This window comes from Pinus tabuliformis, chromosome 2_2 (genome assembly GCF_031772625.1).
Source record: "Pinus tabuliformis cultivar Carrire ecotype Pingquan chromosome 2_2, CPIR1, whole genome shotgun sequence".
Taxonomy (NCBI): domain Eukaryota; kingdom Viridiplantae; phylum Streptophyta; class Pinopsida; order Pinales; family Pinaceae; genus Pinus; species Pinus tabuliformis.
The window spans coordinates 315,053,716-315,078,515 of record NC_142300.1 but is presented as its reverse complement, the minus strand read 5'-3'; the positions used below and the strand labels follow the sequence as shown (position 1 = coordinate 315,078,515).

The window sequence follows — 24,800 nt, the reverse complement described above, 5'->3', positions numbered from 1 at the left end:
CTCAACCAAAGCTTTCCATTTCTTGAAAGTATCAAATACATCAGATTTATTCTTAATACAATAAATCCAAGTTTTTCTAGTTGCATCATCAATAAAAGTAACATAATAACGAGAGCCACCAAGAGATGATACCTGAGCAGGTCCCCATACATCAGTATGCACAAGCTCTAATTTTTCATTCTTCTTTTCTTTCCCAACTCTGAGAAATCTGACTCTCTTTTGTTTTCCATAAATGCAATTCTCACAGAAGTCCAAATCAACATTCTTCAAACCCGGCAACAAATTCCTTGAGTGAAGAATCTTCATCCCCTTTTCACTCATGTGTCCGAGCCTATGATGCCATAATGCTGCATCTACTCCTTTGGAAGTTAAAGCATTAACAGAGTTAGAAATACCATTGCATAAATACAACGTACCAACCTTTTCGCCTTTTGCTATTACCAGGGCTCCTTTGGTGACCTTCCAAGCTTTATCTGTGAAAGTTGTCACACAACCTTCACCGCCTAACTGCCCTGTTGAAATCAGATTTTTCTTTAGATCTGGAACATGCCTTACCTCCTTTAATAGTCATTGGTTTCCATTCTGCTGTTTTACAAGAACCTTACCCATTCCAACGATTTTACAGGGTTTATCATCACCCAGACGAACTTGTCCAAAATCTCCTTGAACATAGTCATGAAAGTATTTCTTATCAGGTGTGGCATGGAATGAAGCCCCTGAATCTACCACCCAGGAATTAGTAATATTTTCGAAAGAAAGAATCAAAGCATCTTGTAACACCTCACCTGTCACATTTGCTTCATTATTGTTTTCTTGCTGTGCATCTCCTTTTTTTCCCTTTCGAGATCTACAGTCTTTCTTCAGGTGTCCTTTCTTTCCACATTTCCAGCACACTATCCCCGATCTAGACTTGGATCTGCCTTTCCTTGATTTACTGCGATATCCTGAGCTCTTTCCTCTTTCCATTTTTCTTCCTCTAGACTCTGCACTCAAAGCATTTCCTGATGTCTCACCGGAGATTTTCCGACGCATTTCCTCGCTAAGGATAGCACCGACAACATCATCAAACTTTAAAGTACTAGATCCAGAAACGGAGTTACTAATGGCCATTACCAAACCATTCCAACTTTCTGGTAATGAGCACAAGAATAACAGAGCTCTAACTTCATCATCAAAGTTTACCCCTACAGAACTTAACTGACTTGTAACTGTATTAAAATCATTTAAATGGTTTGCAACAGATCCACCTTCCGACATATTCATATTAAATAACCGTTTCATAAGAAATACCTTGTTTGAAGCCGAGGGTTTTTCATATAGTTTCGACAACGTCTGCATCAAACCCTCTGTCGTGGTTTCCTTCGAAATGTTGAAGGCGAATGACGCAGCAAGGCACAACCGTATTGTTCCGAGTGCCTTTCTATCGAGAAGGTTCCATTCTTCATCTTTCATACCCGTCGGCATCTTTGTTTTTCCGCCCAATGGTAGGTATAGATCTTTCTGATACAGATAATCTTCCATCTGCATCTTCCACAGCGAGAAGTTTTGGCCGTTAAATTTCTCGACCCTAAACTTACCATCTTCCGCCATTGCTCCCACTCGAACCAGGAACCCTTCTTTCCTGCGAGTTTATCAACCAAATAGACCTTCGGCTCTGATACCAGTTGTTAGGAAATTATATATTACGGAGCAATGGAACACATAAAATATTGCAGAAATATAAACACAGAAAACGCACAAAACAAGAGAGACACAGATATACGTGGTTCACCCAGTTTGGGCTACGTCCACCCCGAACAGCCAGTCCTTCCTTTCTATTATCCAGCAAAATGAAGAGACACAACCTACAGCAAATCCGCTGTAATATCCTCTGTTTTCTCTCACAGTCTCACCTCTATGTTTCTCGCTCACCGAATACACATCTATATCACAGCCTCAAATACAATGCCCTCATATAAAGAGAGGGGTTGCCTTCTAGGGCAAAAAACCCTAAACTAAACATAAGTTCTACCGTCAGATCATCCGCCTAATGAACGGCCCAGATTGACTAGAAATTACTATACTTTTACAAGGCAATTTTACAGCTGTTTTTAGCTTCGGGGGCGCTGCCCCCGAAACCCCCCGCCAGGGGGGGGCTCCCAAAAGTCGCTGCCGCCCCCCCTGGACCCCCCACGGCAGCGATTATTTTACGGGCGGCGTTGCTGCCCCATTTTGAACTGGGGTCCAATATGCCGGTACTATAGAAGATAATCAGGCTCCACACCCAACAATAATACCACTTGTAAGGACTCTGGACACCACATATCTCCACAATGGTATGATATTGTCCACTTTGGGCCTAAGCCCTCATGGATTTGCTTTTGGACTTACCCCCAAAAGGCCTCATACCAATGGAGATATTTGTCCATCCTTATATACCCATGATCCTCCCCACTTCTAGTCAATGTGGGACTTTGGTCGTATACCCAACAGAAGGGAACTTAGTCCTAGGTATGGAGGTCTCTATAGAAGAAACCCTAGAAGTAGCAGAATGCACCCTAGTCGAAAGGGCGAGAGGTAAGAAACTTTCATCGGAATTTCTTCAAGCTTGGGGAGAACAGCGTTTCGTCTCTGACAGACCTCTTCGGTTCGAGGCTCAATGCTTAGCTAAAGGGTGGTTCATGTTCCGGTTCGAGGATAAGGAGGCGGCAGAGTGGGTGCTTGAACGAAACTGGAATATAGGGAACATTCCGGTTCTGCTGAAAAAATGGAGTCCCCTTTTTGATGCTATCAAAGAGAAAACTGATGTGTTTCCGGTATGGGTGAGGGCCCCGGGTCTCCCCTCGTTTCTATGGACAGAAGCTGTGTTTAAAGCCATCGGAAACAGATTGGGATCCTTCTTGGAAGCAGATATGTCATTTCTGGAGACGAAGAACAGAGCGATGGCCCGCATTCTGGTGAGCCTAAATCCGAGCAGAGGTCTTGCCCAAAAAATCAATTTGCAATACAAAGATTATGTGTTCGAACAGATCTTGGATTACGAGCACTTGCCCTTTAGGTGCCACCGCTGTCATGAGTATGGGCACCTGGCTAAGGATTGCCCGCTGTTCAGGAGAAGGAGACGTTTTCGGAGGACCCCAGTGTTCAGAGAACCAGTTTTCAATCACTCTCAAGCTCCTCAGGAGAAAGAAGGTATGGCGAAACAGACAACAGAAGAAATGGAGATTGAGGGGACTCTGAAAGATCCAGCGCCTGAAGACCCCCATATCCAAGAGGCGGCACAGATCCCTGAAATGCATCCGGCGGAAGCAAAGGAGGAGAATGCTAAGGTCACATCCGCGGAACAAAATCCTCTCAACGATCCTGAAAAGGGTATGTACTCAGGTCCCCCTCTTGCTTCTCTTCAAATTCCTGAGCATGATTCAGTTTCTATGCATATTTCGCCTTCAATCAAACCCTCTCATAACATAGGCATAAACGAGATCATGGAACCAGCAAAGAACTCTCCTGATATAGACTCTATTTCGGCTGCCATGCCGTCTCTTGATTTGCATTGTGAAGATATGTGGCCCCCTCTTTCTCCCCCGGTTCCTCACACCCCGTGCCCCTATAACCTTAGATCTATGGGAGGAAAGTCTGGGTTGCCCGATGTAGTTGGAGGCTTAGGACAGTCGACCTCTCAGGTTTCTGCCAAAAACAAGAGAGGTAGAAAATCAGACCTTTCTAAGGCAAAATTAAAAGCCAAGTTGGACGTAGCGGATGGAAAACAACACTCTATCCCTGGGGTTCTTAGAGCAGTGCAGACCCCTGATTTTGTTATCAAATGATTATGTCCTCCTGGAACTGTAGAGGTTTGGCCAGTAAACCTAAAAAATTGGCCCTGAGAGATTGGATCCTCAATTCAAAAGCTGACATTCTTTTTCTTCAAGAAACTTTGGGGAAAGCAACCGAGGTAGAAACAATGCTAAAGGCTCTCCTGCCAGGATGGAACTTTTCCGCAATAGATTCATCAGGCCATTCGGGGGGTCTTGCAATTGGGTTTAAAGAAGGTCGAATTAAGGTCATCAATCAATGGGGGACGAAGCAAGTTATGGGCATGGAGGTTATTTCTCCTGATTTTTCCCATCCCCTTTCAATTGTAAACATTTATGGCCCTTGTCAAGGAAGGGAGATATTCTGGGTCGATTTGATGGCAAAATCTTTGATGAAGTCTTCTCTGTTGATTGTGGGGGGTGATCTAAACTTCTCTATAGGAAGAGCAGAGGCATGGGGTCCATCAGCCAGGGAAGACCCTCTGTCGGATTTCTTCCTCAATCTACTCTTGGATAACAACCTCATAGATCCCTCCCCGATCAAACTCAAGCCAACCTGGAGGAACAGAAGAGCAGGGGAGGATCGGATCGCCAAAAGATTAGATCGTTTTCTTCTATCTGAGGACCTAATCTCAAAAGCTCCTATTCTCAGGCAGTGGGTTGAGGAGGTAGGCAACTCAGATCACTTCCCTATTTTTTTGGATCTCTCTTTCCCTCCCCCAAAGCCTCCTGCCCCCTTTAAATTCAATTCTTCATGGCTTCAAGATCCATCTTTCAATAAACTTTTTAAGGAAACGTGGATCCATCCGGACAGAAATGCAAGAGAGGACAAAAGCTTCCTGTTCATGGAGAATCTCAAAAGATTGAAGAAAGCGACAATATCCTGGGCAAAGGACAGGAAGTTGAAACAGAATGAAGAGTTGTTTAGAATCAGGGAGGAGTTGAAGAATTTGGAGAGCATTGAGGAAGATGGATATATCTCGCAGGCTTCAAAGGACAGAATCCTTCATCTGGAGAAGCTTCAAAACCAAATCCTCTTGGACAAGGAAGAAGAATGGAGGCTTAAGAGTAGGGCAATATGGTTAAAATCAGGAGATGAAAATACTAGTTTTTTTCACAACTATGCAAAAGGAAGGAAATCTGTAAATACCATTTGGAGCCTTAAAGATGAAGAAGGAAGGGAGGCCAGTTCTTTTTCAGATCTCTCTGGTTTAGGACAGAGACATTTCCAGAAAATTTTCTCAGATCCGGGAGAGGCCACCATAGCAGAAGTCATTAGAACAGCTCAATGCTTCCCAAGATTCGTTGAGGAGGAAGAAGCAGAAGAGCTATCAATCCCGGTTTCCAAGGAGGAGGTTGAAGAAGCTATGAAACATATGGCCAAAGACAAAAGTCCAGGACCTGATGGCTGGACTATTGAACTCTTCCTCTCCTTCTTTGACCTAATAGGCTCTGAAATCACTGATGTAGTAGAAGAATCAAGACAGAAAGGAGAAGTCTACAGGCCTTTTAATTCAACATTTATTGCTCTCATACCAAAGAAGGATGACCCGGAGAACTTTGAAGACTTCAGGCCGATCTCCTTGTGTAATTGTATTTATAAAATCATTGCTAAGGTGATAGCTATCAGAATTGTTCCTATCCTGTCAAGAAACATCTCAATGGAACAATTTGGTTTTTTGGATGGAAGACAAATTCATGAAGCCATTGGAGTAGCCCAGGAGGTAATTCACAGTGTCAGACAAAAGAAAAAGAAGGGTGCGGTTCTTAAAATAGATCTCTCCAAAGCATATGACCGAATCAACTGGCTCTATCTCCGGATGTTGCTAACTCATTTGGGCTTCAACTATTCTTTCATCAGCTGGATAATGGGTTGTATCACAAATGTCAGTTTTGTTGTTCTGATCAATGGAGCAGCCTCCCCTTTTTTCAAAAGCCAAAGAGGCCTTAGGCAAGGCTGTCCTTTATCTCCTCTCCTGTTTCTTCTAGTGGTAGAAGGGCTAAGCAGATTGATTCACAAAGCTAGAAGAGAGGAGAAGGTAAAAGGTATAGAGGTAGCAATTAATCTTTTCATCACTCATCTGCTTTTTGTTGATGACATTTTGATTTTCACTAATGGATCATATAATGAACTTCAGGAGTTAAAATGCATTTTCGATCTATTTCTGAAAGCTACTGGAATGCAGATAAACTCTAGGAAATCTCAAGTTTGTATGGTAGATTTTGACAGAAGAGAAAGATCCATGATGACTAATCTTTTTCCCTTCCACCATCAACCACTGGACTCCCCCTTCAAATATCTGGGGTTTTGGCTAAAGCCGACAGCTTATAAGAAAGAGGATTGGAACTGGCTCATAGCAAAGCTAGAAGCAAGAATTTCTCATTGGAGTTTCAAGTGGCTCTCCAGAGCTGGCAGATTGACCCTCATCAAATCTATATTGTTAGCCATTCCAGTATACTGGGCAGCTCTAACCTGGGTCCCCAAAGGAGTGATGGAGAAAATCAGAAGGATTTACTGTAGATTTCTATGGGCAGGATCAAAAGAATCTTCCGTTCTTCCCTGGGTGGCATGGGATAAGTTGGCTAGACCAAAAGAATGGGGAGGATGGGGAATAAAAAGGCTCCCTGAGTTCAGTCTTTCCCTGGCAGCTAAATCAGGCTGGAGATTAATCTCGATGGAGAATCTTTGGACAAGGGTGGTTAAAAGGAAGTACATAGATCCAGTTCCTTTGGAAGATTGGATTCGGAGCCAGGAAAAGAAAAAGAAGAATATCTCAGTCATTTGGAAGGCCACGGTGGAGGCTTTCTCTGTGATTGAACAAGGTTTGGCATGGAAAGTGGGAGATGGAAGACATATTAGAATTGGCAGGGACCCCTGGGTAGGTTGTAATGAAGCTTTTGCCTTGTCACCTGGCTTTCTCAGACATCTTGATAGTAAAGGAATTTTTACTCTAAATCAGGTGGAGAAAGTAGGCCACTCTACCATATGGGGTCAGGCTTGGAAAAATGATGAAGAATTAGGAATAAACATCAGATGGAAGAACGAATGGGTTTCTTTCATTCAAGAACTGCATCGTTCAAATGTCAGGCTTAAAAACGAACCTGATCTGCTGATTTGGGCGCAGGGGAAAACAGGTGAATACTCCCCAAAAGATGGATATACCTTCTTAATGAAAAAGAAAGGTTGGGGAATACCAGATTGGTGGTCGAAAAACATATGGAAGTTAAAATGCCCAGCCAAGGCCAGGATTTTCCTATGGTGCATGCTAAATAGAAAAGTCCCAACGTGGGACATTTTACAAGCCAGATACTTAGCTGGGCCAGGGAGGTGCCCCTTATGCAAATTAGAAGAGGAATCAATAAGCCATCTCTTTACATCTTGTGCAGTCTCTCTAAAAATATGGGAGGAGTTAACCCGCTTGCTCAACGTAAAGGTACAGTGGGGATTAGATCCTTTCGAAGAAGCTTGGAGGAAATGGTGGCAGAACTACCTGGAGGGAAACATGAGAAATCTGCCTCTTATATTCTTTTGGGGTGTATGGTTAGCGAGAAACAAAAGTTTGTTTCAAGACAAGGACACTCCCACATCCGCCACAGCCATTAATTGTGTTGCCATTTACTCTGCCATCCCGATCCCTGAAGCTAAAAATACTCAAAATCATCAAAAGCCTGTTACTATCCTGGAGGGCATTCCTTGGGCCTATTTTGATGGAGCATCCCAGAATAACAAGGTTGGAGCAGGACTGAGCATTCACTTGAACCCTGATCACTCTTTAAAAGCATCTGTAGGGCTGGGACCTGGTACAAATAATTATGCTGAGATGTCTGCCTTGCGCCTTCTCCTTTGTTGGTTACTTCAAAGAAACATCTTCACAATTCAAATCTTCGGAGACTCTCTGAATGTCATAAAATGGGTTAATGGGAATGCATCATGTCAAAACCAGATTCTGAAGACACTTTTAGAAGAAATTATGTTTTTAAAGTCATCTTTTAACAGTTTTACCATCTGCCACATTTACAGGGACAAAAATGAGGAAGCAGACCAGCTTTCTAAGGCTGGTTTACAGCAAGATATGGGCAGTTGGTCAATAGTAGAAATCAGTCAGGGGCAGTCATCCTCTTCACAACAACCCCCTTTTGCTCCTCCACAGTGAAAGCAGGTCGTCTTTTCTTTTTGTCTGCAGTTTCATGGGCACAATGATTTTCTGTTACATCTTTCTCTATATATTTGTAAATTTTCTCTTGAGCACTTCAAACAGAAAACTCAAAAACTTTTTGTACATTTTCAGCTGTCTCAAAGGTTTATTTACAGTCTTGTAAGGGGTTGTTTTCCTTCTCTGAAGGAGACCCCAGAGTATGCATAGTATAATTTGTACTTAAGCCTCCTGAAGGGAGGAAATCTAGACAGTTTTATTTTCAGCAGTATCATTACATATCTTATCATCCACAATCAGTCAAAAAAGGACTGAGATTTTTGTTTATCTTACTTACAAGAAGATCAAAACAGCAATCATGTGAGCCATCAGGTCTGCTCAAAGTTTCTAACAGAATGTAAACTTTTTATATGCTTAATAAAAAGTTTCGCTTTTTTCTTCGGAAAAAAAAAAAAAAAAAAAAAAAAAAAAAAAAAAAAAAAAAAAAAAAAAAAACCTGCATAGTAAGTTTTAAATTTTATTTTACTAATAAAAAAATTTGCAATTTCTGTTAGGTTTTAGTTAAAAGAGAGATTATTTACAAGAGAAGATCAAATCAGAGTTGCAAAATATTTTGGATCCACCGAAAGATCAGAAGTTGAAAGATATGGTGATTCACTCAAAACCCTGGATAGTAAGAATCTTAAATTTTACTATTAAAACATATTAGAATTTTTGTTAGATTTATTCACAATTCAAAAAAAAAAACAATAATATTAATTAATTAATTAAATTAAAAATAATAATAATAATAATAAATCAATCAATACTTATCTTAAACCCTTGTTTCTTCCTGCAAAATTTCACATTAGGGTTTAACTTTCTCTACCACTTCATAATTAGGGTTTTTCAATTTAGGCATTTTAGATTTAATGGGTTTGTGTACTTACTATATATAGGGAGTTTGATATATAAAGTAGGGGAATCACTTATTGCATTAGATCTAAACCTTGTCGGCCCTCTCCTGTAAATTATAACACTTTTGATTTTGTCTAGTTTGTTCATTGTTTCTCCCGGTGTAATATAACGCACTGATGTGTCTGTTCCTAATAGCACTGTTAAATCATTGCGATGCATTGAGCCTTACAAATCTCACCGTCAACCCTCTCCGACTTTTAAGAAATGATTATATGTTTCGTGGTATGCCTTATGTAACATAATGCACCAGGGTTACCTGAGTACTTCAGCGCATGGGTCTGCTCATCGTCGCTCCCGATGTAATAGAACAAATCGACGCGCTTATTCCTAATAACACTGTTAAATTAGTGCAATGCGTTTAGCCTTACAAATTGCATCGTCCTAATTTAAAACTAGTTTTAAAAAATAATTTTCCATGACAATGTTGAACAATTAAAAGTCTGGTGCATTTAACCTTATAAACGCACCAATGCATTTATTTTAATAAACGCACCAATTACCAGAGCTTTCTTTAGCTAAAAATCATTTGATTTATTTGTAAAATATATCTAATGGCTTCTATATTGAATGGTACAGGTTGTATATTAATAAGAAAATGTCTCAGAAGGTTTCAAGTAACAAAAATATTGATCGACACAATGACAACACATAAAAAAAAATCAGAGAAGACAAGTTCTTTGTAAATTCTTTACAAAATTAATATGTTTGAACTATATGTAAGTTTAAATAATATGTATTAGTTGGTGTGTGTCATGAAGAGCCATAAAATGAACAAGGTCGATAAGATTATTTCTAATCTAAGTGAAAAAGAGCGTAAAATCTTGATAGAAAAATTGCAAAATGATGAATCAGATGAATGAAAAAATACTATTCAATATGAGTTTTTTTTTTTTTTTTCATTAATAATATACTTAAGAATATTAGATAACATGTTTCAAACAATATATTAATTCATATATGTTTAATGCTCTACAGTGAGAAACAACGAAGGAAAAATATCAATGTTGTTCTAAGAAAAGAAAAACTATGGAACATGTAAATGACGATGAATTGGTCTTTACCTCATCTGGAGTGGTGTTCGAGGTTAATGAAAGGGGGGTATAATACTTGCATGAAATAAAGTATGAAACTATGCCAACAAAAGAGTTGTTGAAAGAAAACATGAAATTTGGTTTTGAAAGAATGTGTATAATTCACAAGTCACTTCTTGCTATGGTACATTGTTTCTCGATTTACATTGACATATATTGTTTATTTCAATTTTCATTATTCTCACCAATGTAAATACACTCATTACACTTTATTTTTAGGTTTGCAGATGGAACAAGATCAAGAAGATGAAAACAATCGATGCAATCAACAAAAAATTGCTTCAAATAACCCAAGTCATGGAAGTAGCTTGAGCATTGACAACAATTCAAGCAAAGAATAATGATTTATTTGGATATCAATGCAAATTGTTGTATTTTTTGAAATAATTGTCTATGAAAATTAGACATTTTGTTTAATATAATCATGGACATAGTGTCCCAATTGAAAGACAACGGGTTACCAATAACAATCTCAATTTGTATAACAAAGAGTCTCTTATTAATATATACTAAAATATACTTTAATTTATTCTATTATGTTATTCAATGTCATTGTGAAATGTTACATCACTGATTAAATATTATTATGAAGAGATGTGAAATATAATAATATAACAAATTAATCCAAACATCATATACAAATGCACTAATCGAATATTAATTTTTATAAATATTTTTATAAGATATATGTCGACTTCTCAATAAATAACAAATTTTAAAAATTATGATAATTTCACTATCATGGGTTGATGTCTCCAAAAAAGAGAAAATCTCATACAAAAACATCGGTGCATCCATAACATAACAATGGACTGGTATTTTACTTTAAATAAAATGACTGTGACGTAATCTTTTAGTATAACCGATGCCTTTTCGGAAAATGACAACATCGGGTCTTTCAGGTCTTCAAGAACCAGTATTGTTTTTAATTAATGCATCGATGCATTGTGACTCTTAACGCACCAGTATTGTTTTTAATTAATGCCCTCATGCATTGTGACTCCTAACGCACCAGTGCTTTCATAGAACTAACACCCCCCGGTTTTACAAAATTTTATTTCCATTCTGAGTGCATTATTAAAATTAATAGCACCAGACCCTCTATATAACAAACGCGCTGGTGTGTTTATGTAAACAAGACGTGTCGATGTTGCATGTTTAAGAGAAAGCACCATAACTGCAATTATTTTTTGCATGCACCAGAGCCATTCCTTCATTAAATAATGACTGAGCCTTTTTTTTTATATAAGCATCAACGCGATATAGGTTTCAAGGTCTGATGCTCTTTAAGTTGAACGCACTGGGGATTTTTTTGTTGTAAGCACTAGGATGGTATATATTTTAGGTTTCAATGCTCTTTCAATTAAACACCTCGGTGCTTTTAATTATGTATGAAGACTGGTGCATTTCCAAAACAAAAAACCTCTATCCGCCCATATTTTTTCAATTGTGATGAAATTTCGTTATTAGCTCCACTAAAACATTTGTTCCCACAAACAAATGTTTTTTTGACAATTTTTTCCAATTTTATAACACTAAAAACCTTTGTTATAACCTTCGCTAGAAATTCTTTTCCTTGTAGTGGATGTTGGTTGATGCAAGACAAAAATAACTCTTCCCATGTTTTTTATCTTTGCAGGTTTGATGCAAAGTTGATGTAGAAATCATGTCGCAAAATCTTGACATGCACTAGATGAAAATTTGGAAATAGTGAAATAAGTTGTGGTGATGCAAAACAACTGTGTTACAAACTTGTACCGTAGTAGTGAAAGAGTGTGATTAATTAAGGAAGTTGAGGGAATGTACGAGGGTTGGAATGTGGGGAGAGTGGGTGAAACATATGAGGGAAGTTGGGAGTAATGGTGAAAGGGAAATTAAAGTTGGGATATAAGTTAATCCCTCAAAAGTTTAGTATTGACAAGGGAATTCTTAGTGGGAGGAAGGGGTAATGTTTAGTTAATGAGGGATGGGCTTCATAATAGATATATAATGAGAGGGGACCTTAAGTTTTCGGAGGCTGGGTTAAGTGTTGGGAAACACGTTAGTAGATTGGTATACTATGTTGTGAGTGGAGGTGCTACTCAATTTTTGACATTAATATTAAGTAGATTATGGATGAGTTGGTAAGTAGATTAAGATGGCATTGGGTAATAAGGAGACACAATAATTATACACATGGGTTGTTTTAAGAAGGGGCAGAGATAACTTAATAGGTGAATGGAGCATGGTGGGGTTGAAATGGTAAATATGAGGGCTATTAACATTGATAGTAGAATTAGGAGGGCATTAAGCATGTGTGCAAATATTACAAGTACTTAAGCAACATGGTTAAATGAGACAGAGAGTAAGGTAACTTACCAACAAATAATTTGAAAATATTACATGTAAAAGAAAGGAGAAGCTAGCTATTCAATGAACAATGGACTACAATAAAATGGTGTTCAAGAAATGTCATGAGTTAAAGATAAAAAATAGAGTTTATATGTGCTATTTTTTAACACTCAAATTGTAGTAAAAATTTTAATTTGTAAGTTTTAAAAATAGAAAATAGATTGATTTTATTTATAATTATTTTGACATTTAAATTTTAGTAAAATGCTTAATTTGTATCAAAAAATCAGGTTAGCATGGAATTAAATAAATACGTATATTTTTAACTAAAGTTAAAAGTTAAAGGATTTTAGCTCAATTGGTTTGGTGAATAATTGTTTAAGTCTTTGTGAACATGTTATTTGTTTGTTTATGGGATTTATGAAAAGTTGTATCTAGTTTTAATTATAGTTAGAAAATAAATAAATAATTAAAAAATAAACTTTAATCCCATAAAAAAAACACACAAATCTAAATCTAATAAAATAAATTGTAATTACAAAGTTTTTTTTTTCCTTGAAATGACAAATGGGAATGAAAACTATGAATATTTGTTGTGGTGAGAATATTCTTTTTTCACAAAGTAAAACATTGAAAACATATAACATGTGAGAAAGTATTAAACTTTACAACAACTATAAAAAAAAGTGAAGAGAAGGCTTTAAAAACCAAAACAATGGTTACAAAATTCATTTAGAACCTTGAATACTATTTCAAACTATATAAATAATAATAATAATAATAATCAACATCATACAATAATTCTATTTTTTTTAATAATTGATTTTTTAATCATAATTTAGTTGTGAAATCAATATTGGGAAAATCATCATTAGTTGTTATTTATGAATGTAGGTTAACTCATCACAACTATTCAAGGAAAATCACACTACATGGAATATTTTGTTGGTGGTTGGTAAAAGGGATAGACTTTCACTCACACTAAATGCCTTTATGCATTGGGTAGTTAACTTGATTCTTTACATTTGAGAAGGATGATCTCTTAACCAAGTAAAAGTAGTTTTAGGTCAAATGATTTAAAAATTAACTTATTTACAAACATAGAAGAATTATCAATTTTAAAGAATATATAAAGAAATCAAAATAATTAAAAATATATCTAATTTCATCTCAACATAAATACATATGTGCTTTATATCAAAACATATTTTTAAAATTAAATAGGAATGAAGATGAGGATATACATATATTGTTTTATTTTAAATAAAATATTAGCTGGCAAAAATGATTGTGTTGAGAGGTGTTGTATAGCTCGACATGGGAGAGATGTTGTAGTGGTTATAAACGAGTGCAAACATTTAAATGTTGGCTCAATAAGAAAAATCAAAACATAACAAAAAGTTGGAGACATTGTAGTGGTTGTATCAACTTAATACAATGGTTTCACATCTAGCCACAACTCAAAATAAAAGAAAATTGGTGTTGCACTTTCAATTTTAAGTTGAAAGACAAAGGAAATAAGTGAAATGGGTTGCAATTTATCATTTAAACCCAAAACAAAAATGGTTTTAGAACTATCGCTATATGTTTACAAAAATAAAGACATATCGGTAAAACGAGCTCGTAGAATGTATCATTAAAATTAAGCATAACACAAGGGATAAATCTGGCCATAAATTCCATGATTTCTCTTAATGGCAAGATCGGGCTTAAAAATGCATACTTTGTTTTCTATTGTGATTGTGTAAGTGGGACTTCTCACAATAAACTACTTCAAAATATAGTTATGGTCTTAAATTATTGAATTTTGCAACCACCAAAATAAAGACAACGAAAAATATATATGGAATTATCACCATTGATGAAAGGATTGAAGAAAAGTGTCGAAGATGAGAGGATTATATGATGAGACCCATAGCGCATTAAGGAAATGACTACTGCATCACATGGAGAATTCATCGAATTTCATGTCCCCCTCTATTAATGCCGGTTCTTGCTCCATTTCACAACCCACTTTTCTCTTACTATGCCAAATAATAATTTCCATTCATTGCATAGACCAAGTTATGTTCTATGAGGAAGTGAGTGAACCAAATATTCAATTCATGTTCATAAGAAGGGTAGGGACAAGATACTCCAAAATATATATATATATATATATGACTTATTATTTGTTGAGGGGATTGAGTGGGTATAAGCTCAAATTCATTGGTTGGATGGCATATATAAATATTGTGCATCTATGAATACAAGGACCGAGGATCAATCTCTTTTGTCATTTCAATCTTGATAAGTTTTTGTGGAAACAAGTTGGCCCGAATATTTAAAGAAGAGAGGTATGTGAGAAGTTTCCAAGTTTTCTTTGATTTCAAAATTTATTTCCATGAAATTTATTTTTGTTTTTGCATTCTATTTGTTTTGTTGTTGAGAGCTTCAAATTTCTTTTAAAATTATGGGGTTAATGTTAAGCCTAATGCTTGAGCAAAAAAATGTGAATATGAATATAACAGACCCACAAGACTACAACCCCATGTTGCTCATCTAAGGCAACAAAGGTGGGATTTCTTACAACCATGTTCACCTTTATTTCGGCTTCAAACTCTCCTTCAAAGACCAAGCCACCTTGGTGGGGTGCCATGGCAACAATTCCAAGACATCGACAATGCACTTGGCCATTGACACCATCATCTTTAGTCACACACTCCCTCTCAACAACTCACACCCCAACCTCAGCATAACATTGCTTTTGCAACCCTTCCTAATCTAGACACAACAACACACCATCATTGCCCATGTCCTTGACTTCGAAATCTACTCTATTGGACATCCCATGCCCTTCATAAATAATCTCTCAACAATCAACAATGGTTGGAACCACAAGCTCAACATATTAGGTCATATTAGGCTATATTATGTTATAATATCAGCTTATATATAATATTAAATTATAATATATTGAACCTAATATATATTGATGTTTTATGTTGAAGTGCTTTAATATAATACTAGGATTATATATCTATATATATATATATATATATATATATACACACGCATTAGGGTGGAGAGCTTTAATATAATATTGAGTTTAATATTAATGTTAAAAGTTTAACATTAATATTAATATTATTAAGTTTAATATAATCTTAGAATATTAAACATAATATTATAATGTTTACAAATAAATTATTATGAAATATTTAACAATTGTATAATATTTAACATAATATTGTATAATATTATGCTTAATATTATATAATTACGCTGAAGGTGTTTTTCTCTGTGGACTTTCGGTGTGCAAATATTATTCATTGCAGTGAATCAGAATCCCTCATTTTTGTCCTCCTTTGTTGAGTAAGAAACTTACACGTGGAAAGAGTTTTGCGCTTGTCAGCCTTTTCTCCATGGCCACACAATTATTTCCTTATGGTGTTAATCATACCATGATCCTCTTCGCAGATGGGACTGTACCTGATAACATTCTCCTTGATCATGGTCATGGTCATCACAGTTTTCATTCTCATGATCTTCATCTCCCTTTTGTTTTATCTTATGCATCAGACTATTGTAATGTTGTTGCAATCACCTTTGTTGCATCAAATGTTGCTCTTGGATTTTTTTCAAGCCTGCTTTCGCATGCCTAAGATTGTAATAAATAATTGTCACAAGACCTTCTCGTCTCCTCTCCAAATCCAATGCACGAGCAGGACCCTAGACCTCCAATTCTTGCCTCAAATCCTCTTCAATCAATTCAACAGACATGGAACTTAAAAGCAACGCTTGAGATGCATGTTCTCGACCTAATGGATAAACAACCTCGGGACTAGAACCCACGACATTGCTCCTACTACGAGCAGTAACACCACCAGTGTTGCTCGAGTTCTTGTTGTCATTATAGTTGTAAGGCCTGATTAGGGGCATCAATGTAAGAGAATGATTGGCTACATCCCCTTGAAAACCAATGCGAACCTATTGTTGTTGGTGGTGGTGTTGCACATGTCTATTATCCAAGAGCAGTTATTGAATTGAAGTAGCAGGATAAGGGATACACATATCATAGGCATTATACGAGGGAACAACTAGATTCATAGGAATCAAACATGCGTCTATTGTGGGTGAAACATATGGTTGTGCGTCTAGGTGATAAGAATAATAGATTGATAGGGGTGGTGGTTCTGAAGGTTGAAACATGGCATAAGGACCCAATGTAAACTCATGGGCACATGGGTCTAGATGTCTAGAAGAAATAGAAGAAGCATGACTAGGTGTTGCCGCTGTATTCATCATAACCAACAAAAAAAGAATCAATTAATGTCACAGCAGCAGCACAACGACGATTCTATCCTTAAACCTAAAAAACAAAACTTTCAAAATCCAACCGGAATTTAGAGGAGGAAATCAGAATCCTAAACTCTGTTGAACTTCAATGCCTGCACATTCGAGCTGATTTTTTTCTTAGCATTCAAATTCCTTGCAAAAGCCCTGCACTGATCCAAACTCAAAGCCTTCCTAAGGATTCCAAGTAAGACAGATAGGACACTCGCCATATTTGGCATTTTTTCCCATCACAATAAATAAAAGTCCCACAGACAAACCCACTAAACACCCGAAAATCAACACTGTTGGACCAACGAACAAAGTTGGCCCTCAAAATAGAAAATTCCCAAAGCTCCCTAAAAATACTCCCCAAACATGAAAATTGCATGGGTCACATGCTTAACTCTCCTATATTTTGTGCATTTTTCATAATTATAATCGACAACATTACACAAGTTATAAAGCATTAGACATGAGAGATTGTATTTGTGTCATACACGACTTGCAATTGAATAAAAAGGTTGCACATTCACTACAATAATGGACAAGTACAAACAACCTAATGTAGTGCTCAATTTCAGTTTTGTTATATTTTCTTTATAGATTTAATTAAATCATTTATTGATTTTATATATTTACTACATTCTTTGTGGGTATTTACAGTTCAAAAGTGTGGTAAACTTGTTTCCACCTCCTATAATTTCTCCTCAGTTCCTCATAGATAATGAGGTTTAAAAAAATCAACTAAAGATGTGGCATGCATCTTCATTTGGCTAATCTCAAATGGATGTAGATAAATGTGTTTTTCAGATTTGTGAATTGGGTATTCATCACTGAAAATGAATTCATATTAGTTGTTCAAGACATGTACTTATGTCTATGTAAGTGCTTCTTGCCTAACCTATGTTGATACGTTTTCTTTATATAGGATGCTTGGTTGATGTTGCCATATAAATGATTGTGTTTGATATGTACAAAAATTTAAACAATTTCTTGAAAATCAAGATTATCACTATGGGTATCAGTAACCACTTTTCACTTGTATTTTATTGTGGAATATAATATGGAGGATCATTAGCCATGAGAGTGGCCCATTTTGTTTGTAAACAATGAACCTACCTTGTTTCCTATAACATTTTTAGTTCACGTTGAAATAATGGCTTAAATGTGGTTTATTACCATATGAGGTAGCATCCAAATGTTTGATGTGTGTTGCATTAACATTCTGCTTTTGATAGCCTTTGATAGTTTAAGCTGGATGTATATTCAAAAGACTCTACTTGCCTTCGGTTTCTCTCTCCCTTGGGTAAGATGGGTAATGAGTCTCATATCCTCCTCCTTCTCTATTCTAATCAATGGCATTCCCTCCTCTCCTTTCCGTCCTTCTAGAGGAATCAGACAGGGAGACCCACTCTCCCCTTTTCTCTTTGTCATTATGGTAGAAGATCTTGGCCAAAGCATAAAAAATGCTCTGCAATCCCAGCAATTAAGAAGCCTTTCCTTTTCTAACACCCCTGCTTTTACCCACCAGCAATTCGTTGATGAAAACATGCTTTTTGGCCATCCTTCAGTCCAGGAAGCACGTCAATTCAAATCTCTATTGACGACTTTTCGGATGCCTTTGGCCCAAAAATAAATAAAGCCAAATCCCAAATTTTCTTTTTTCATACCCCTGCTGTCACCCAAGCTTCAATCGCCCACATACTTGGATTCACAATTACTGCTCTCCCTTCCAAATACCTTGGAGCTTCCATGACTGACTCTGCTCTGAAACACTCATCTTGGAGGGTGCTCTTAGAAAAACTGGAAGTGCGCCTCTCCTCCTGGACTCATAGGGCCCTCAATATGGCCAGTCATTTAGTCTTAATTAAGGTGGTTCTCCAATTTATGTTATTGTATCTCTTCTCGATCCTGGCCGCACCCAAATGGGTTCTCAAAGAAATCAAACATCTCCAGCGATATTTTCTGTGGGGAAATTCGGGACAAAATTGCAAATGGGCTCTGGTTAAATGGGATACAGTTTGTCTTCCGAAGATTGCAGGTGGAACTGGACTTCGTGATCCTTATCACAGTAACGTGGTCATGGGTGCTCGCATTTGGTGGAAATGGCTTACCTCGCCGTTCACCCCCTGGGCCACCCTCTGGACAACAAAATATGCCAGTAATCGACCTATAGAAGAACTAATCCAAATTTCAAAAGTCAGTCCGGGATCTCTAATCTGGAATGCAACCAAGCAACATAAGATCTTAATTCAGCAGCATAGTTTCCAGGAAGTTAAGGAGGGCAACACGGAAAGGTTCTGGGAAGATTCCTAGCAACAGCAACCCAAGTTAAAGGACTTGATCTCACCTCATCAAATTCTAGAGCTAGAAATGCAGGAATTAGACAAATTCAAGCAATTATGGAGTCCTTCCATAACATAGGGGTACAGGCAATGGCTACGCATGGACCACATCTTAAGACATGGCACGGAATCAGCTCAACAGATTCTTGGTACATAACTAACTAAGAGGAGAATACAATATTTAGATAAAAAGGATGTTCTCAGATGGGGCTATGAAGAAAAAGGGACTTTCACCACTCAGGAGGCCTACAACATCATCATAAAGGAACATGCCTTTAAAGACCCTCTCTGGAACAAAGTCTGGGACCCTAGTCTTTGGCCGAAAGTGTCCACCTTTCTATGGCTTCTATGTCAAAACAAAATCCTTACGTGGGACAATCTCCGGAAGAGAAACTTCCATGGTCCCTCCATTTGTCCCAACTGCAAGCAAGAAGAGGAATCCACTAAGCATCTTATGCATTCTTGTCCACTAGCACACACGCTCTGGGAAAAAGTCAGTTTTTGATGCCAAAAGGACGAACGGATCCAAGGAGACATTATCTCCACTGTTCGCAACTGGGCTCGGAATCCATTTAAGAGCAAGATTTTAAACTCCTTATGGAAGCTTATCCCTGGCTTTCTCATGTGGACAATATGGAAGGAGAGAAATCGGCGCATCTTCAAGGACCAATCCTCGCCCTTGGAAATTATTTGGAATATTGTCTGTCAAAATATCAAGGAAACTTTACTTCTTCAAACATGGCATGAGGAGGACTTTCCCTCCATCCCTCAGGAACAAAACATATGGGCAAACTGGAACCTTCAATGGAATCAAGAGATGATAATCAAGCGAAAAACTTTAGCTAAGAGCAGGACACCAGATAAGTGGCTTCCACCTCCCTATCACACGATCCAGCTAAACTTTGATGGGGCCTCGAAGGGGGAATCCAGGAAAAATAGGAATTGGGGGAATATTCAGGGATCATAAGGGAGCTCCCCTTTTATCCCACTTAGGCTCAAATGGATGGGACACAAATAACTCGGCAGAATTAGAAGGTTTATGGCAGGGACTCCTCCTAGCTCAAAATCATGGTTTTTTCCCGCTTGTTATAGAAGGTGATTCGCAGATCCTTATAAATATGGTCAACAAAATTTTGCATGGAACACCATCAAGTGAAGTGAGCAACAGTTGGAGATTGGCAAGTCGACTAGAACTTATTGAAATCTGGCTATCATCCCACATAGCGGTCAATCTCAAGCACATACGTCGGGATGGAAATAAATGATCTGGATTTAAACAGGAATGCAATAAAACACAGAGATAACCATAAAGACAGATATGCAAAGGAAATAATACTTCATTTCATTACTGTAAAATACTGAAATATGCTTACAAACATAAATGGAAATAAACCAGCTAGGGCGATGGTAGCCTATCTTTGAGAAGAGATGTGGCGGCTACATGCCTCTGAACTGTCTTACAATGAGGCTCGAAGACCTATTTATTGTTGAGAAACAATGGAAAACCCTCAACATTCCAAAACCTAACCCTAGAAGATGAAATGCCAAACTGTGGGCCCCGTTTGGGTAAATTGGTACATCAACTTCCCGAGGTCGTAACTTTGGCATACGATCTTCGTTTCACGCGTACAATAGCTCGTTAGAAAGATCTATCCGATCACTACCACTTTGGGAGGCAACATCAATCCATACACCCATGTTGCCCTAGATTTCCCAAAAAACGTCGTTTAGGGCCTCAAAACGGCTCCGAAAGTTCAGGACCCGAAAAACTACTAAAAATAGTAAGTTGTGCTACAATTAAGGAAACTGAAAATGCTGAGAGAAACAATGGTGGGGGTCCAGGTGGACTTGGCAGGTGGCCACCAAGATCTACCTGGATCATTCCTCCCCCATTAGGAAGCAATGCTCCCCATTGCGTTGAGTTCCTCCATGAGATGAGGAAACTTTTGCTGAAATTGGTCCCTGGTGAACCACTTGCCCTGGTGAAGTAGTTGGCCTGCTTTGACAACTTGATACAGTTGGATATTCTGTTGGCGAGTGTTCTTCATCTGTGTGTCCATGATCCGATCAGTTGCAGCTTGTTCCATGCAATTTGGATTTAATTCTATGGGTGTGAGCTGTACTGTAATGTCGGATGTGTCTGGCAATGGTGGAAAGTATGGTCAAAGGCGATCCACATTGAACACTAGGTGCAGGCCAAGGAATGGGGGAATGTTGAGCTCGAATGCATTGTCTTCCACTGCCTTAGTAATGGTGTAGGGACCATATCGGATTGGTCTCAGTTTCTGATAGGCTCCAGTAAGGCGTTCCTTTTGCAAATGCAACCAGACTTTGTTGTCCACCTGAAACTTGTGTGGCACCTGATGTTGATCATATCGCTGCTTGTACTTGGCATTTGATTTCTCCAGAATGTCATGGACCTGCTGGCGAATATGTTGGATGTGCTCAATGAAGCTAATTGCCTTGTCTGTTTCGGATTGGACATGAGCCGAATCTATGTGACTAGTTGCAAGTGGCATGGCCACATCAATGGGGCATAGTGGCTGGAATCCCAAGCCCAACTAAAAAGGGTTGTGGCCAGTGGAGCTGTGAAGAGCTCGGTTGTAGCTGTGCTGAACATAGGGGAGGCTCTCGTCCCATGTGCGTGGATGCTTTGAGTTATACATTCACAGATTGTGCACAATCATCCTATTGACAACCTCTGTCTGGCCATCAGTTTGAGGATGGAAGGCTGTGGACTTCGTGAGTTTGGTGTCCAGCATTGACCAGAGACTAGACCAAAATGTGCTGAGGAACCGACTATCCCGATCTGAGATGATAGACTGTGGGATCCCAAAGTGCACCCACACTCGTTCAAAGAAGAGTTTAGCAGTGGCTTATGCTGTGATATTCTTCTTGCAGGCTGCCATAATGGCCATCTTCGAGAACTTGTCGACGACCACAAAAACGCAGTCATTTCCATGCTTAATGGAAGGAAGGCCTGACATGTAATCCATGGAGATGGATTCCCAAGATCAACTAGGGGTAGGCAACAGGGCATAGAGGCCTTGCTTCTTGATGGTCGGTTTGGCAATGGCACAGGCAGTACATGATCTGATGTACTTCCCAACATCCTGTCGAAGATTCGGCCAATAGAAATAATTTTGTAGTACCGCCACTGTTTTCTCGACCCCAAAATGCCCAGCAACCCGACTGTAGTGTGCTTCCCAAATCATCTTGGCACGCTCGCTTGAAGGAACACAAAGGTGACCCAAGTGGCATAACAAGGCATCCTGGAGGTGAAAATCTGGAACATGCCGACCCTCCAAGAGTGTCTGGTATGTGTGGCCGAATTCTGGGTCGCTTTTGTAGAGAAGTGGCCAATCAGAAGTCTCATGCCCACAAGAGTTGAGCACGGTGGTTAACACCATGATCGGTGGTCGACTGAGGCAATCTGCAACATTATTGGTGTTGCCCTTCTTATACTTGATATTCAAGTGGAATTGTTGCAGGTATGTAGACCACTTCTGATGGCGATCATTCTGCAATTTCCCTTGGGTCTGTATGAACTATAGGGGTCGGTGGTCTGTGTGGATGATCGTTTCCTTCCCCAAAATGTAATGCTTCCATTTTCGGTAGGCCTGCACAATGGAATACATCTCTTTATCATAAGTGGGGTACTTCCGGACTGTGTCTGAAAGTGTTTCACTGTGATATGCCACTAGATGTCCATGTTGAGTAAGGACTACCCCAATAGCATAGTCAGAGGCATCTGTCTCGACCTCAAATGGTTGTTGTAAATCTGGTAACGCGAGCACTGGTGCCGTGCAGAGGTGATCCTTCAACTCTATGAATGCCTTCTGTTGAGATTCAGACCAAAAGAATTTTGCTTTCGCTCCTCCCTTGGTGACTTGACTCAAGGGCCAAGTAATATGAGAAAACCTCAACACCAACTTGCGGTAGAAGTTGGCAAGGCCTAGAAAGTTGTGGAGCTCTATTAGAGTGGTTGGAGATGGCCAATCCCGAATGACTTGGATCTTGGTTGGATCCACATGCACCCCCTGTTCATCAATAATGTATCCTAGATACTGAACCTGGGTCATGCCAAAAGTGCATTTCTCCAAATTGGCACATAGCTTGTGTTGCCGCAGTGTTTGGAGAACCTGTCGGATGTGGTGGAGGTGCTCTTCCCAAATCTGGCTGAAGATCAGAATGTCATCCAAGTATACTACTACAAATGAGTTGGTGAATGGCCGCAAGATGTCATCCATTAGCCTCATGAAGGTTGCAGGAGCATTCGTTAATCCGAGAGGCATAACCAACCATTCGAAAAGGCCCTCCTTGGCTTTGAAGGTAGTTTTCCACACATCAGAGGGTTCAATTAGTACCTAGTGATATCCTGACTTCAGATCAATCTTGCTGAAATATTTTGCCCACTTCAATTGGTCTAGGAGGTCATCAATACGCGGGATTGGGTACCTAATACGGATAGTGATCTTGTTCAGCACCTGATAGTCAATACAAAGTCTCCAAGTCCCATCCTTCTTCTGTACCAACACGATCGGGCTCCCACAAGGCGATGAACTCGAACGGATGTGACCTGTCTGCAGTAGCTCCTAAATCTGCCTCTTGATTTCATCATTCTCCAGAACAGAGCGCCGATAAATTGGTCCATTGGGTAGCAGCGCACCTGGGGTCAGATCGATGGAGTGCTTGACCTGACAGTGCAGAGGAACCCATGCGGGGGAGGTGAAGATGTCCTAGTACTCCTCCACGACGTTGTCCATCTGTAGTTGTCGTGTGGAGGGGCCCTATCTAGAGGCCGTGGCCACTGTCTTCTTCTTTCCTTGAGGGCGTATCATCAGGAAAACAAATTTTCCGGTTTTGGAAATGAGCTTACTGCATTGTTTTTCCGTAATCAAAGAGATGGCGGTAGGCGGTGCTACCTCTGGTATCCTGTACAAATTATTTCCCAATGTAATAATAACAGCATGAGGCCTTGATTCATACACAGCATGTCGCTTCCACAAGTATGGTTGTCCTAATAATACATCACAAACTTCAAGGGGAGTAATGTCACACAATACCTCATCCGTGAAGGGCTTGATGTTGTATGGAAGGCGACATTGTTGGCTCACGCGAAGATCCCGTCCTTAGCGAAGCCACCCGATGGTGTACGGTTGTGGATGTGCTGTGGTCGGTAAGCCCAACCACTTCACGACCTCTGCCGAGATAAGGTTCTTTTGGCTCCTGCTATCGACAATGAACTGTAGCGAGGAGCCCTTTACCCACATCTGGGAGTGGAAGAGACGCTCCTCCTCCTCTGGATCTTTGGGTTCATTTTTCTGGATCTTGGCGGTAGCAACAGTGGCATTGGGATCTGCATCAATGATCTGCTTCCCTTTGTCATTCCCCTTGTCGGGTTCTGACTCAGAGTCGGAACATGCATCTGATTCTGAAACCTTTAGCTCAGCCACCAGTGACTGCTTGGCCCAACACTCACTTGTGTTGTGAGTGGAGCTCTTATGGAAATCACACCATTTTCCCGTGTCCTTTTTTGGCTTCGTGGCACTGTTCTTTTCTTGCAGCTTTGGCGGGTTGTCTTGGGCTGCCCCGCCTTAGCTTTGTCCTTTGTTTTGTGGTTTAGGGGCACCTTTCCCTTGCTTTGGATTCGCGGACCCAAAGTCTCACTTCTTTTGTTTAAACTTCTGCTCGACCTTGACAGCATATCGGTATGCTGTGCCGAGAGAGGAGATGTTCAAGAATTCTATTTCTTCCTGGATGTACTTATGCAGGCAGCCGCGATATTTGAGTATCAAATGTTGCTCCAAATCC

At 39.1% G+C, this 24,800-nt stretch overlaps 1 protein-coding gene across 1 annotated transcript; it reads left to right on the top strand.

Moving 5' to 3' along the window:
• Window positions 1–3,940: 3,940 nt before the first annotated feature.
• Window positions 3,941–7,945, top strand: LOC149192559 (uncharacterized). Its single transcript, XM_089406983.1, has 2 exons — window positions 3,941–5,407; window positions 5,930–7,945. Exons 1-2 carry the CDS (start codon window positions 3,941–3,943, stop codon window positions 7,943–7,945), a joined length of 3,483 nt encoding a protein of 1,160 aa, XP_089263109.1.
• The last annotated feature ends 16,855 nt before the right edge of the window (window positions 7,946–24,800 follow it).